The sequence below is a fragment of the Triturus cristatus genome, chromosome 10, assembly GCF_964204655.1.
Source record: "Triturus cristatus chromosome 10, aTriCri1.1, whole genome shotgun sequence".
NCBI classification, from domain to species: Eukaryota; Metazoa; Chordata; class Amphibia; order Caudata; family Salamandridae; genus Triturus; species Triturus cristatus.
The window spans coordinates 527949706-527966335 of NC_140593.1; the positions used below are offsets into that span (position 1 = coordinate 527949706).

Here is a 16630-nt window from a genome sequence, read left to right on the forward strand (position 1 = left end):
GGGAGAGATGGGTCGCAGCGCTCCCTCCCAGGTGGGTATCCGGGTCCTGACCGGGCGCCCCAACATGAGTGTGGCCGGACATTTGCCTGTGGTGGCATGCGGCGTCGTCCGGTAGGCTCGGAGTACATCATTGAGGGCTGCCTGCGGGTCTCTTTTGTCCAGAGTGGCCTGTTGGAATGTCCTTTTTAGAGTGGCCATGAACCTCTCCGCTGTGCCGTTGGCCTGCGGCCATAGTGGTGTTACCCGTTGGTGTCGCACATTCATGATCGTCAGGAAATCACTGAATTCCCGGCCATTGAAAGGAGGCCCATTGTCTGTTTTCACTTCCGCGGGTATACCCCAGGCTGCAAAGACTTCATCCAAGATGGTGAGCGTGGCAGCTGCGTTGGTGGATGGGACGAACCGAGCAATGGGAAACCTTGAGTACTCATCTATTATGACTAACACATACTTGCCCGATGACATGGGGCCGTAGAAGTCCATGGCCAGTTCTTGCCATACCCCTGGTGGCAGGGGCGTCATCTGAAGTGGAGCGGGCGGGTCTCCTTGCCTTACCACTTGGCACTGCAGACAGTCTTTTAGGGTGCGCTCTACCATTTTGTCTAGGAAGGGGAACCAGACACGTTCACGAAGCGCTCTTTTCGTCGTGACTACTCCTCGATGACTTTCGTGTGCCAGGTTGACGACTCCCTGTCTCAGTTGTTGGGGTATTACAATTCGGGTGTCTCGCAACAGTAGGCCATCAGGTGTGACGGATAGTTCTTCGCACACATTCCGGAATGCTTGCCACTCCTGACGCCTTGTGGTATCACCCCTTTCGTCCTCCGACTCTTCGTGCCGCCACCTGTTCGTTCGGACCCTTCGGATCACCTGCTGCAGCATGGTGTCTTGCTGGGTGGCGTCCAGGATGGCCTCTAAGGGGACCGCCGGTGGCCGCGCTTGATCCACCACAAAATGGACATACTCGTCTGCCATAGACGGTGTGTGACGCTGTGAGTCTTCCGGGTGGCGCGACATATAGTCAGCCGGGTTGGCAGCCTTCCCTGGCTTGTGCACGATTGTGAATGTGTATTCTTGCAGACGGAGTCCCCACCTCTCGATGCGGGGTGGCATTTTGGACCGGGGGTTGCCATAGATGGTGACGAGGGCTTGGTGGTCTGTTACCATGGTGAAATGCTTCCCGTAGATGAACACGTGGAAATGCTCACACGCCCACACCACTGCAAGGCTCTCCTTTTCCGGTTGGGAGTAGGCTTTCTCCGTGTCGGAAAGGCTCCGGCTGGCGTGCGCCACGATGTGGCGATGGTCCGTGTCCTTGTCATATTGAGCCAGGATGGCTCCTAGCCCGACGGGGCTCGCGTCCACTGTTATTTCAGTCTTGCGATCTGGGCTGAAATAGGCTAGGCTTTCCACCGAGCCCACAGCTCTCTTTATGTCCCGGAAAGCCTGCTCGCATTCGGGAGTCCACTCAAAGGCCTGTCCGTGCTTGGTGAGCGTGCGAAGTGGGTGACTGATTGTGGCATAGTCCTTGATATACCTTGAACAGTAACTCGCCATGCCAAGGAAGGATCGCACATCACTGACGTCAAGTGGACTCTTGGTGCTGTTCAGAGTACTCACTTTGGCAGGGTCTGGTTGCATTCCGGCTCCTGAAAAGATGTGGCCAAAGAATTTCAGTTGCGACTGATGAAACTCGCATTTCTCCCTGTTGAGCGTGAGGTTGGCCTCCAGGAGAGCATGGCAAACCCTGTCGAGGGCCGTGTCGTGGACCTGGAGCGTCGCCCCGTAGACTAGAATGTCATCGCTGTAGTTCAGCGTATTTGGGATGTGATGTATCGTTTGCCGGATAGCTTCTTGGAATATTTCAGCGGCTGATGAAATGCCAAAATTCAGTCTCTTGTATCTGAACAACCCTAGGTGCGTTGCAAATGTTGTGATATAGCGGGAGCTCTCGTGTAGTTCCAGCTGATGGTAGCCTTTGTTTAGGTCCAATTTAGAAAACACCCTCGCCCCATTGAGGGCGGCAATCATGTCACTTAAATGGGGTCCGGGATGACGCTCTCTCTCAATGGCGGTGTTGGGCATTCTCATGTCCACACAGAGTCGTACTTTCCCTGGTGTGCCTTTCTTTGGTACGATCACGACTGGAGATACCCACGGTGTGGCGCCCTCCGTCCGTTCGATGATGTCGGCGTCCAGCAGGTCTTGCAGCTCATCCTCCACCGCTTGCTGGAGATGGAACGGAACTTTCCGCGGGTGTTGGGCAACTGGGCGGACCTGGTCATTTATGTGAAGGCGGATCTGGCCTCTGTTCATTTTCCCGAGTCCAGAAAACAGCTTTGGGAACTTGTGCACGGTGTCATTTTCACCGGTGACGCGGTACAGGATCTCCACTAGTTTCAACCGTTCAGCGGTTGGCAGACTGAGGAGACAGTCAGCTTCCGGTCCCTCGATGACGTGAATCACGGCCGGAATCGATGTTGTTCGGTGCCTTAGTGTCGTAGAAAACTTCCCCAAGCATGGGAGCGGCTTCCTGGACATCCAGGTGTAAACACGCACATGTGCGGGGTCAAGCCGAGGCCGAGGGTTCATTTTCTGATATTCGGTCACTGGGATGTAGTTGAGGGATGCCCCGCTGTCCATCACGAACTTTGTGGGATGCGTGCCAACGCAAATGTCCAACCGAGGGTATTTTTTGAGCTGATCGGGATCTGCTATCATGTTTGCATATTCTACAGAGTATTCGTGTTCACTTGAAGGTGATTCGGAGTCTCTTGATGGTGATCTTCTAGACCATCTTGAGGACCGTGACTCCCTGCTGGACTGGGAGGATTTGGAGGAGGACTTCCGGCGGTCACGTACCGCTCGCGCGTGGTGGCGGCGCGTCTCACCTCTTGGTGACCTCGTGGAGGCTTTCTCTTTCTCCCGGCGGTAGTCTCCGCACATGGTCTCAAAGTGATTGTTGCGACCGCACTTGTGGCACTTCTGTCCCAGGGCCGGGCACGCCCCGATGTGTGGGAAATCGTACCCGCATCGGTAACATCTTCTCACTGGCGCCTTCTTCCCATGATCCTGACGCCTGCTTCTCTTCCCTGAATCAGGCCGTCGATGACCGGGGCGACGGTGGTGTCTCGATGGCGGCCGAGCCTGTCGTTCCCGCTCTCTCGACCACCGGCGAGGGTGGTCGGTGCGTACTTGACAGACTACCTCCTTGCGGTCCACGCGTCCTGCCTCCATTGTCTTGGCTTGCTCTTCAGTCTGATCATGGAGCCTCGTGATCTCCTCTATTTCATCTAGCGTGTGACTCTTTTTTAGTAACTTCCTGCGTAGCGTCTCCGACTGGCAGCCGTCGATTACTCGTAGGCGAATGGCGTCGTCCGTCGAGAACTCGTCGAACTCACAGTGGCGCGCCAGGCGCCGCAGCCTTGTGATGTATGAGCCCATGACTTCATCCTTTTCCTGTCGCGCTCTTTGGAATACGTATCGTTCATAATCTACGTTCTTCTTGTGCACGAACTTCCGATCCAGGGCTGCGCGCACATTCGCATACGTTCCCGCGTCCGCGGCGGGGAGTTCCTTTATCATCTTGCTGACATCCTTGCCCACGAGGTTTCGAAGTGCGATCAATTGATCCTCGTCCCCTGTCACCTTCGAGCCCTTAATGTAGTCCTCAAAGTCTTCTATCCACTCTTCCCAGCGAGGGCCCATGCTGCTCCCAACCACGAGCGCTAGGGGTTCTGGGGGGCGCAGGTGCGACAGTCCCATGATGATCGGCTTCGCATCCTGGCGCGCTGGAGAATGGGCTGGGGACCCATGATTCGACATCGCGGTGTGCGTGTGATGCGTGCAGCGTCAGCGCAGAGCAGGCCCAGGGAATCCCTCGTGGAGTCTTGCGCTCTATTCAGGTGGGTTCCCACGTTCTTGTATTTCTTTTTTTTTTTTTTTTTTTTGTATTTGCCTGTGCTTGATGAAATTTTCAATGTTGCCTGACTTCAAAATGGCCGCCTGGGCCTATTCGCATGGGGCGTCTGAGAGTCCGCCTGACTTCAAAATGGCCGCCGGCTGAGGAACGTGTGTAGACGTCCCACGTGGTGCCGGGCTCTCGATTCATTCATTCCGGGGGCAGCGCTGCTTGGACGGCCCCTCTCATGGTCCGCTTCATTTATTATTATATACTTTTCACTCACGGCTTCACAGGCAGGCGGGCGGGTGGAGTCCTCGAATTCACTGCTCCAGTCCGGCCGGGGAGACGCGCGCGTCGGCGCTTTCACTTCTCCTCTTGCCTGCTACGGACGCGGTCCTCTCCACCGCAGAGCGCTCGCTCCTTCAGCTGCTTGCCACGGCGGCGGTCCTCTCCACCGCAGAGCACTCGCTCCTTCAGCCGCGGGCTCTCACACGCTGTCACGGGTGGCGGCGCTTTCGCTGGTTCCTTGCTACCAGCCCCTCGCCGGCTTTCTCGGCGTGCTGGTGTTTCGGGAGAGCAGCCAGCTCTATCCCACCCTCGTCGCCAGCTGTCGTGTCCACTCACTCACAATGACGACAGACACGGAGGGTTCTCTTTCATGTGCTTTATTACGTTCCTTACACCAGCATGGCTTTCCCTCAACTGCCGACCCCGTTCTCCTGCTCCGCCTCTTCCCGTCATCCCAGTCCTCCCCTATCACCGCCCATACTGCTCCGCCCACACAGCCACTAGACCCCTCGTCTCTACACTGCCCTCTATGGCTAGTCCACGCCATGACGCTTTGAAGCGATTGGGTTTGCAGTGTGCAACTCACAAATACATTATTCATTCTGTCCTTTTCTGTGACCAATTAATATTAAAAAACAAGGTCCTCTGGGTAAAATATTGAGTCGCAAAAGCATACATTATCAGAACTATGGTACAAATGGAGAGCGAGAGAATAACGTTAATCTCCAATGCGACAGAAGAAAAAACTTTTGGGTTTACAAATTTGTAGTGTGGTTGAAAGTGGTTTGCATGTACCAACAAACTGTAATTAAATGCATTCACTTGAGGCAAGCGCTTTTCATAAACCTTCACTTGAGTGCATTGGAAATAATGAGGTTCATACAGGGCAATGGCGCTTTTGTTGTTCGGCCATATTACACATTTTTTCAATTATTTTAACAACACGACCTACATACAAATGTGTGCTAGCAGGAGATGGGGGGTGCAGGGGGGGGGGGGCATGAACATAAAAGAAAAGAAACAGAGCTGTTTTGTTGAAGTTGATTAGAGGCTGTGAATAGGTGCGAATGTCTTTGCAAAATTACATATTCAGTTCCAGAAAATATACACATTTGAAAGAAGAAAAATACCAACAATTACCACGTAAATGTGCTAGGCTTGGCATTAGCTTTTATCATCTTTGACTTAATATGGATAAAATCACAAGTGAGCGCTCATTGACTGACTATTAGTTGAAATATCAAGTGTCTTTTAGGAGCACAATTAGCTTGCATAACCTGTTTACTGAAAGATGATTTGAGTTCTTTAAATCCGGTAAAGATTTAGATTTCAGGTAATTACATAGAATTATCTTGAATGCAATATCACACAGATATTGCTTATTACAGAGTAGGGTGTGATATCAAAGCCCCCCTTGCAAGAAGCCGATGATGCCAGCCCCAACTTCTAATCAGATTTTCTCCGGGCTCTAATCTTATTTGAAGGCACTCTCATATTCTGCTGCCGTTAACAAAAAAAAGACAGTCTGCGGGGTTCCTAGAAAATATCCATATTAAATTTCATTTTGACAGAAAAAAAGACAACGAACGGATTACAATACTATAGAGAAATTGAAGCCTTTTACCTAAAACATTTGTGGCAGCAGCAGCGAAATGAAATGAAAATGGTTTTCCGGACAGGGAGCCAAATAGAATTACATTATTTAAGAAAGTGTTGGGTTACCTAACGACTAGCATTGAGTGAGTTTATTACAGATAGTAGGTAATTTAGATGGCACTTTCTTGTTTTTACAAATCAATTCAAAATACCTTTTAAAGTTTTTTGGGTGCATTTGCTACAATATGGTGCAATATGGATCCAAACACAGGGGCTGAACCAAGCCATGTGTTGCTCATGAACATTATAAACACAAGCATGGACGTCAATTAAGGGTAGCAAAGGATAGCAAATGCTACATCTGGCTTGTATGCAGACATTGCTCATGCAGTGAGCGGGTGGGGTGTGGAGGGAGTCAACAGACGGCAACGAGGGAAACTTAAACTTTAAAAAACAAAAACCACTTACTTTGCGCTCGCCGCATTGTGGAGTTGGCAATGTGGCGAGTGCACGGCAAGTGTTTTTTTTTCTTTCTTTTTTCATTTAAGTGTCCGTCGACGTCTGTTGACTCCCTGCCCACTTCACCCTTCCGCTCTTACCTGCACAGTCAGCGTCTGCTTGTACGTGAAAACCTGGCACTGCCCTCGGCACCCACATGGCTTGGGGGTCAGTGGTAATAAACATTTTTAAAGAGGTTTGTAAGACCCATGTTTACATGTTAGAGGGACAGATGTACGACCATTCTGTTTTGCGGGCACAAATTGTGATTTTTAGAGACTTGCAAAATGCATTGTACTAATGTGTCTCAGACACATTTAGCGATTCCGAGTGGGGTACCTGCATCATCAATATTCAAGAGCCAGGTTGCAATTTGTGACTCATTGGGAATGGGCAATAATACAGGGATGGTGGCCTGCTGGAGACAGCAGACCACGTTGTCTGTGCTTGCTTTTTAAATAAAGCAACTTTTTTTTTTTCAAATCCAGCCCGTTTTTCCTTAAAGGAAAATGGGATGCATTTAAAAGAAGAAAAAAAAAGAATAGTTTTCTTTTCATACTTCAAGGGCAGGCAGTGGTCAGTGGTCTGCTCTTAAAAAAATATTTTCGCTGCCAAACACAAAAGGGAAGGGATCCCCTAGGGATCCTTTCCTGTTTGCGACTGGCTTACCACCAATTTGAAATTGGTGGTAACTGCAATTGTTTTGCGAACACATTTGCGACCGCAAAACAATTATACGCCCACCTGCGACTTCCTATTATGAAGGGACTCACTAACCCTATTTTGCGAGTCGGTAATAGGTTACCGACTCGCAAAAAAGGGGTTGTACATGCTACAACCTTTTTTAGCGGTTGCAAACTGCCTGATTTTCTGTTTGCGACTGCTAAAACCGGTCGTACGTCTGGCCCAGAGTTTCCACTCCTTCTCCATTCCCTAAACCCTTGACAGCAGTTAGGAGGCTTTTATGGGCAAGGGTGCAGCTCTATGCTGTCAGTGGTGACAAGGGGCATATGACAATGCTCTTCAAACAAGCCTAAGGCTGTTGGAGTAGAGAGAGAGGACCCCCCGCTCTTCTCTAGAAGTGGAATGGCTCTCTTACCCTCCCGACACTCACAGGGCCTGATTCACAACACTTTTTCTCTGAATAGTTGTGCCTCATTTTTTTTATGTGTCCACTGGACATTCATTTCCAGGCTAGTTTCACAGAGTAGATTTGTCTCATTCTAATGTCCCTTGTTCATTTACTTCCTAGAGTTAGACATGTTTACTTAAGGAAAATAGTAAATCAAAAAAATATTTTTCATACGAATAAGCACATCTTACTTCTGGAAACTGAGCAGTAAATTACACCAAAACTTAGATTAGAGCTCTGGAACGTTACGGTGCTGCATGGAAGACAATGTTGTGGCAGGAGCCCAGTAATGGTGGTGTAGGCCTTCCGCACTAACATTTCAACACCCGTCTTTCTGTTCAATTAAGAACATTCCAACATGCATCACGTAAAGTCATAGTAACAATAATCTGGTCATCATCGGCATACAATAGAACCTGGAAACCAAAGGACTGAACCAATTTAGCTAGGGATGAAACATGCAAGTTAAACAGAGTTCACCTCAGTGAAGAGCCCTGTGGCACTTCACATGGCAGACTAAAGGATTTGCTGCTAAACTGTTTGCACCTAACCGTCTGAGATCTGCCCCCGGAACAGATTCTAGTAAGCTAAGCACTTTCCCTTTAATACCCAGCTGAGATCAGCAAGATGTCAGGAGTATGGGTGGGAACCGTGTCGAAGGCTGCGGATAGGTGAAGCATGATCAATACCGCAGCCTCCCCAAGGTCCACCATACACATCACACTATTCACCGCCGCAACCAGTGAAGATTCTGTGCTATGCTCACTTCTGAACCTCACCAGGAGTTGATGCATTTCCTTAGACACCATGAGGTGCCGATTCAAATGTTTTTCCAGGATCTTAGCAGGAGTAGGTAACGCCGATATGGGTAGATAGTTTTTAAATTCTTTAGAATTAAGGTTTGTTTCTTCAAAAGCAGGATGATAGTTGCTTCTTTCCAAGCACTGGGTAAATGCCCTGCCGCTATAATAGAATTGAGTGCATGAGTAAGATGCTCATCCACTAAGTTGGAAGCAAGTTGAAGAAGTTTAGGAGGACATGGATCTAATGGAGACCTTGTGTTAATTTCCAGAAGAAGGTTCTTCACTTGTTCCACAGAGCCCTGAGAAAACAAAGGGAGAACAACTGTGCTCCTGAAAGAGATGTCAATGGGCTCAGAAACCGACTGTACCTGGTCAGAAGGGCACGAGAATTCAGTATAGATGTTTAGAATCTTGGTTTGAAAGAAGGCTGCTAGGTTATCACAAAAGGATTAAAAACATCTAAATTCATCAAGTTGGTAGGGTTGGACATGGAAATCACAATATTAAAGAACTCCACAGAAGAGTTATCCGCAGTCTTGATTTTCGTGGTAAAATATTCTGATTTTGCCTTAAAAATTGCATGTTTATACTCTTGAATTAGAGACCTATGCTTCTGCTTTTCAAGCTGATCAAATGCAGAATGTAATTTGCATTCCTGCCTGCGACATTTCTGCCTCACTGACTTAAGTTTGTCTGAAAACGAAGGGGCAAAGAGTATACTTCTAAAGACCTGCCACATTTGATTGGAGCTAAAACATCCACGTGGAACTCAGCCCCTCAGAAAATTCTGCTGCAGCTAGATCCGCATCATGATGAGGCATAAATGGAGCTGCAGCTAGATCCGCATAATGATGAGGCATAAAAGGAGCCGCAGCTAGATCCGCATAATGATGAGGCATAAATGGAGCCGCAGCTAGATCCGCATCATGATGAGGCATAAATTGAGCCGCTGCTAGATCCGCATCATGATGAGGCATAAATGCAGCCGCAGCTAGAGCCGCATCATGATGAGGCATAAATGGAGCTGCAGCTAGATCAGCATAATGATGAGGCTTAAATGGAGCCGCAGCTAGATCCGCATCATGATGAGGCATAAATTGAGCCGCTGCTAGATCCGCATCATGATGAGGCATAAATGCAGCCGCAGCTAGAGCCGCATCATGATGAGGCATAAATGGAGCTGCAGCTAGATCAGCATCATGATGAGGCATAAATAGAGCCGCATCATGACGAGGCATAAAAGGAGCCGCAGCTAGATCCGCATCATGATGAGGCATAAATGGAGCTGCAGCTAGATAAGCAACATGATGAGGCATAAATGGAGCCGCAGCTAGATCCGCATCATGATGAGGCATAAATTGAGCCGCTGCTAGATCCGCATCATGATGAGGCATAAATAGAGCCACAGCTAAGACTTCCTTAAGATGACCATTCAGAATCTTTTTCTAGTTACAACTCTTGGTGAGTGTATTGGGCGTCCCTTGCTGGTGAAAAGGCGGAGCAACTTTAAAAGAAAAACCTGTGAGGTCTTGCTAAAGATGACTTGTGCTGTCTGTCACAAACATTATTGCATACAGTACTACCTACAGTGGACCTTGCTCCGATGCATGATTTTTTAATTAAATGTGTCCCTCAGTATTTAACGATTGCGCAATACTCATTCCATTCTTGATACCTTGGAATGGGTATTTATGCACTAATAGCCTGAGTTATTCCCAGTTTTGTGTTGCGTCAAATCAGTATGTGTGCTATTAGCACGTGCAATTTTTGCTAGATTTTACTAGGCAAAAATTTTGCGTTCAATACCACCCACCCCAGTAGGCACAATTTGCGGATGGGTTTTTTAAATCCCGATTCTGGAGTATGGGCCCACATCGAGATTATCGATTCCAAGGAACAAGGACACAACTGCTTTCCATGTGTATAATTGTCTGTTCTTATTGTGAAAAGTAGCTCATATTTAGAGCTACTGTGTGCACACACATCTGCATTTCAATTGTAAAACCATTGTGCAAACCTTTACAGAGTTAAATAATGAATGCCACAGCACTGCAGGAGCATACAGCAACTCACCCTTGCAGGTCAGCACAAAGAAGTCCTGGCCTCGGCTGAATAATGCGCTGACATAACTGCAGTTTTCAATCAAATCACAGGAAAGGCATTGCCTGTTGAAGGTCCCGTTTGTGTTCGCACTGAAACAAAGAAGACGGAGAGCATTTTGTTTGAATTAGAAGCAAAACAACATATTAACCTAATAGCAAACAGTGGCAGATTTAGCCTTGAAATGCTATTTCTTCTGAAAGAGTAGTTGGGATGGCAACGTTTCTATAGCACGCATCTCGCTGCTTGCAATCGCTGGGGACTGTCTGAGGAACACGGGAATAAGAGACGTTTTAAGGCAGGGGCAAAGTGGGCTCCTCGTCAAGGGTCCCCCTGGATAGATTAGGCTCTGTTATCCACACAGTCATGCCCTGATGACCAGGAATGATTCTTAAATATAGATTGTTTTAAATACCCTTTTTATGTAATTTATTTTTAATACTGGCAATGTGTGTCTATTACGGATATTTTGCAGAGAAATGTTTGTTTTTCAACAGGATACATCCTTAAAAAAAGTTCTTCTTAGATCAAAACAGGACTTTCCATATAAGAAATGGCAGAGGGTCACAGAAACTATTTGCAATACTATTAGTTAGCTGATACAATATTATAACATTGAAAACACGCATCACGTTCCCTGAATATTAGATAGAAATACATTTAGAATGTGCACCAGTCTGCCTGTGCAGTGTCAGTGATTGGCCAAAGAGGGCATGAAAAAGCTGAAACTGGATCATAAACTGAAGGCTGTTGTGCACAGGGGCCTGTCCCTGAAGGGAATGGGCCAATAGAACCTGGTTACTTCCTCACAAAACCTGTGAAGATCAACACTTCTTCCATACCTTCCTGATCAACTTTCTATCACAAAATAAATGTGGTGGTAATCCGATTTGGGCGCAAGTATTAGTCTGTATCCAAATCAGCATACAAAGATATATAGATGTTACCTTGCCTATGTTTTTCCCTACATAATGTTTGCCAGGTAAAACCTTGCCGAATTCATGGAGAGTATTACACCTCAGGGGGGAGGGGTAACACAGTCTTACCATGTAACTCTCTAATCTGCGGCACGGAATGATGTTGTAATAGAGAAGCAAGTGTATACTGCAATTATACGAATATTCTACCTTACTACGCATTCTTTTTCCCCGCAGGCAATTACAACGCGGTTGTTACAACGCATACCATTACTCCACGAGTTGTAACAACGACTTGCTCTGGGGGGGGTGCGGGATGTTGGAATATTATAATTTACTATTCCAACTCCAGTATGTGCAACAGTATGGAAGGCGTTGTATTTCAAATCCAACACCTTCTGACCCCTCCGCAAGTCGTTCTTCCGACTTGTGGAGTAATGGTATGCGTTGTTACAACACGGTCTTTGTAATGACCGCGTTGTAATTGCCTGCAGGAAAAGGATAAGGATTTGTGGTAAGCAATGTTTACCCAAGTATACACCACATTCCATGGTATCTGCATTTAATGGTTGTTGGAATTGGCCCTTTCTGCAGGGTTATCCCCAAACTTTTTGTTCTTCCTCCCATTTTACCTGACTTGTTTTTGTTGGCTTTAGAACTCTGGGCACTTTACCACTGCTAATTAGTGCTAAAGTGCATATGCTCTCTGTGTAAATTATGACGACAATTGGTTCTCCCTGATTGGCATATTTGATTTACTGGTAAGTACCTAGTAAAATACACTGAGTGTGCAAGGGTCTGTAAATCAAATGCTACCTGTGGGCCAGCAGCACTGATTATGCCACCCACATGAGTACCCCCTGTAAGTGTGTCTCAGACCTACCAGTGTAGTGTCTGCGGGCACACTTGTGAACTGCCATGCCAACCTGGCAAGTGCAGCCACTTTCCAGGCCCTAACCTTCCCTTTTCTTACATGTAAGGCACCCCTATTGTAGACCCAAGGTACACCCAAGGGCAGGGTGCAGTGTATGAGACAGGCAGGACATGTACTGGTATGTGTGACATGTCCTGATAGTGAAATACTGCAATTTCGTTTTTCACTATTGAAAGGCTATCTGTTCCATAGGATAGAATGAGAGATACTTTGTAACATCTTACAAGTATAACTTCCCATTGGAACAAGATAGAGAAATAAAGTTTAGGCTCTCTGGATTCAGAATTTAATAACACATTTTTTAGTAAAGATGGTTTTTAAATTGTGTGTTGGGAAATGCCACTTTTAGAAAGTAGGCAGTTTCTTGTTGAACCATTCTGTGTGCCTTTGCCTGTTTGTGGATTGACTGTCTGATTTTGGAGTGACAGGGGCTGGGGATTTGCATTCATTGTAGACAGCCACTGGGGGGTTGAGGTGTACCTGACCCTTCCTGGCTGGATGACTCAGAGCTGAGCTGAATAGACCTTGGCTGCATTTAGTGTAGTGGGAGGAGCTTTCCTTGCAACTGAATTCCTTGCATCTGCACAATGCTTTCTCCACCCCCTGTGGCCATACTGCACCAGTGAGGACAGAACTGGTTTGGACTGGGCTCAGAGACCCTTGCCACAAAGAGAACGAAGACAAAATGGGGTATAAGTAGTGAACCTTAAACCCCAGAGAATTAGATCACTGCTGGACTCAAGAGGAAACTTTGCTAAGGAGAAGAGCTGAAGAGCTGTAAGTAGGAGTACTGCCCCTTTGCTGTGTGCTTGGCCTGCAGTTGCTGTTTCTGCCAAGGAAAGGACAAAAACTGGAACCTTGCTGTGAAACTGCTTGATGAAAAATCTCCAAGGGCCTGTGTGTGCTGGCCTCCTGTTCTGAAGTCTCAGGGACACAAAGACTTCGCCCCCAGACCCTCTGAACTCTGCTGCTGAGAGTTCTGACATGCCAGGAGGGGCCTGTTCCAGTTCTGGGACTCTGGAGGTTATACCTGCGGTTGGGGGCTGGAAGAAACCTACAGAACTGAAGAAATCAATGCATCGCTCTTCTTGCAGCTGTTTTTCCCCGACACAGCACCGCCGTGTGAGAAGAATCTCCTCGCATCGTCGCACCACTGCCGAACCGATGTAGCGACTGTCGCAGCTGCAAGAACTGACGCATCGTGGGATCGCGGCTGAAGAAACGGATGCAGCGCTGCTTGTCGCCGCTGCATCGATCACCAAAACATCCCGGATTTCCACGCATTTCACCTGTAAGGCAAGTTTTCCCGACGCATCCCCACGGACCAGAGCTGTCTTGGAATTGATGCATCACTTCCCTCTACAGTGCAGATTCGACTCATCACTTCTCATTTGTGCAGAAGAGTTGTTGCATCGCCTCCCCAAGGACTCAGGAATGGATGCATCTCTTTGTTTCTCGACGCTTCCCATCTAAGCGGCTGTTTTGGCTTCGTGAATTTTGACGCATCTGCAGATACTTTGTGTAGAGTCACGCATCCATTGTTCTTTATTATCCCAGTTACTTAAAACCATTGAAAAGTCATATTCTAATTACATGTATGTTGGATTTTTGTCGTTTTGGTCTTGTCTAGTTTAGATAAAGATACTTTATTTTTCTAAACTGTGTGGTGTCCATTTGTGGTGTTATCACTGTATTACTGTGTGTTTTGAGAACAAATACTTTTCACATTGCCTTTGGGATAAGCCTGTCTACTCATGCCAAGCTACCCAGGAGTTGAGCAGGTGTTATCTAAAGTGTGTATCCCCTTACACTGACTAGAAACAAGGGTCCCTATTTGGACAAAGGGACCTACCTCTGCCAACTAGAGACCTCCATTTTTAACAATGGGTGTTGGATTTCCACAATGTAAGACATTTAGACTTGTAATGAGACAAGTGAAATGGGAATGGCTCATGTCTTGAGGAGTACTTTTAAAGAAAACCAGCTGAGGAGGTTTGATCCCAATTGGTTTGGCCCTCACATAAACTGTTACCAATTTGCAACCTCCAGCATCTATTGGCCAGCTCTTGCCTATTAATAGGTAGATACAAATTAGATCTGAGCAGGGGATCCAGTTACAGATCCAGAGGGTAGAGAGGTCCTTTCTCAATTGAAAGGGGTTCGGGGGATATGTCCTCCCTAATACATTATGCATCAAACTTATAAGTATCCCACCTAGTGTGTCGGGTGTGATCAATTCTAGAAAGCGAGAGAGAGAAGAGACAGAAAAAGGAAGGGCAAGGAGGGATCTATGTTCTCCACCATGGCTCTGCACTATTCATTGCGGGGAATGAAAAAATTTATTTTCCTTAAAAAACCTTCCCACACCCTAGTAGTGTCATGCTTCATCATTGGGTTCTCCCTGACTCCTAATGGTCAGGGTGGTGCTCAACCATCTTACAGGGAGCTTTTACAGGGAAAAGACCAGGGAGCTTAACTAGAGATTAAAAATCCCTCCGCTTCTCCAAGGTATCCCTTTATTGGCGAAGTAGTCGGCGAAGGTAAAAAATATATTGTAGTTGTGGGTATTTAGGATTTAATGGTCCTATGACCCTATGTCATACCAACATGTTTCAGCCCTACTCTAATGCCTAATTAGGTCTGGGGCTTTCATAAGGATAATGCAATGGTACCTCCCTTGTTCATGCAGTGTATGATATAATCCTGTACATAAACACTAAGGGCTCAATTCCGATCGGAAGGGCTCCTGACGGGATCCGGAAAAACCAGATCTGATTCGGAGGCACTGTTTCCATCTGAATTGTCCCCCATTCCGAACGACCAAGTACGATGCGAAGATGTCGTCGGTGCCAACCAAATAGTTTCTGAACCCTTATCTGTCTGTCCGACTCACCTGGAGCCGAATCGTGCTGCGCAATGGACCCAGCTTCCGAACGAGCAAATATGATTCGGACAGCTGTATCGATTCGGTCTCAGCGAAATGAAATGGCTGTCAGAATCGGACTTCGGGGGGCCAGAGCAGGCCCCCTTCACCCAGAGCCATCCGAATCGGTCACAGGGGGTTGCGCACGGCTCCCCCCGATCCAAGCATGCACATTGGGGCAGGCAACATGGGGTGCCCACCAAAGGGTGTACGCTTTTCCCCACTCACCCCCTTTTTGCTATGGTAGCCTGTGTATGCGTCGGTATACAGGCTCCCATAGAGTTCAATGGGAGCCCAAGCGAACGAAGTCTGTCAGCATACAGCTGCATCCTACTCGTTCGGTGAACTAGCTCAGCGCTATTCGCTAGGAAAGCCCTCCGGATCAGAGTTGTACGGAGGGCTTTCCTGCTGAGATCGGAATCGGGCCCTAAGTACGCAACCTTGTGTATCCTGGGGCAATAACTATACTTTCCCTCTTGTTGTCCCTTAAGGGTCCAACCTGTGATGGTACTGGGTTGGTGCAGGGCCAGCCAAAGACCAAACCCCCCTAGTTGTGCGATCACAACCCACACACTAGGTGTGATACTTATAAGTTTGATGCATATCAATAGGTGGACACTGGTCCCTCTGTGCTTAAAGCACATAAGTTGTCAGCGTCAGAGCGTGCTGTGAATCTCCCAGTGTCAGTGCAATTGATCCAATTCAAGTGCTTTGAAGCTGAGTGAGCCAAAGAAGTAAAGAAAGCTGGGTCAGACGCTGTCCCATTGGCTAAACCCAATGGGTCGGACCATCAGCCTTAGCATGTCAAAGATGAGTGGCCCAACCCACATTAGCCCATAGATGAGGGGGGTTTGACCAAGAGCAATTAGTAGTAACACTAGGTACTTAGGGGTGCTGAAAAATCAGAGAAAATAGCCACTTAGAAATAAATTGCTCAATGTTGATAGCTCAAAAACTTTCTGAAATGTGGTGACCATTTTGGAGTGGTTATTTATGGGTGTCCAACTGTGCTCCACAAGCGTCACAATCTTGTAAGATTTGTAGAATATGCACTGCCTTATTAAATGATTCCTATGTAAATGTTGTGCTTGCAAATTCAACTTATATGGCTATCTGAAAACCAGGGAATGGCACAGACCTGGGAGCTGGTATTGACGTGTGAGCAATTCCTAGCTTCATCGCCAAGAGAGAATCTGTACATAAGGAGGTAAAAGGGCAATTGCCCTAACAAGATCCTTGGGATGCCTTACGGCTAAGACTCTTGAGATAAGTTCAATTGCCAGAACAAGGTCCTTGGGATGCCTTACGGCAGGGACTCTTGCAATAAATGCCCGGACAAGGTCCTTGGGATGCCTTATGGTGGGATACTTGAGGGCAGACAAAAGGGTAAGAAATGGTCAGTGCTGGGCGGACACGGCACTTGCAGCCCAGGCATGGTCATGGGGCCATGAATGCCAGGTATTCGGTAGCAAGTTGAAGCCTCAAAGCCGCGACCCGCTGTACCAAGTAAGTGACAGAAGTAGAGCTGTCATGAT

The 16630-nt window shown here is 47.4% G+C and overlaps 1 protein-coding gene across 4 annotated transcripts in view; it reads right to left on the reverse strand.

The window, feature by feature from the left end:
* DPP6 (dipeptidyl peptidase like 6) overlaps positions 1-16630 on the reverse strand; it is a 2129336-nt gene that overhangs the window by 301725 nt on the left and 1810981 nt on the right. For all 4 annotated transcript variants that reach the window (XM_085631994.1, XM_085631993.1, XM_085631995.1 and 1 more), the window contains exon 16: positions 10295-10413. In XM_085631994.1, coding sequence (XP_085488120.1) covers positions 10295-10413 — 119 coding nt within the window. The remainder of the gene's footprint in view (positions 1-10294; positions 10414-16630) is intronic.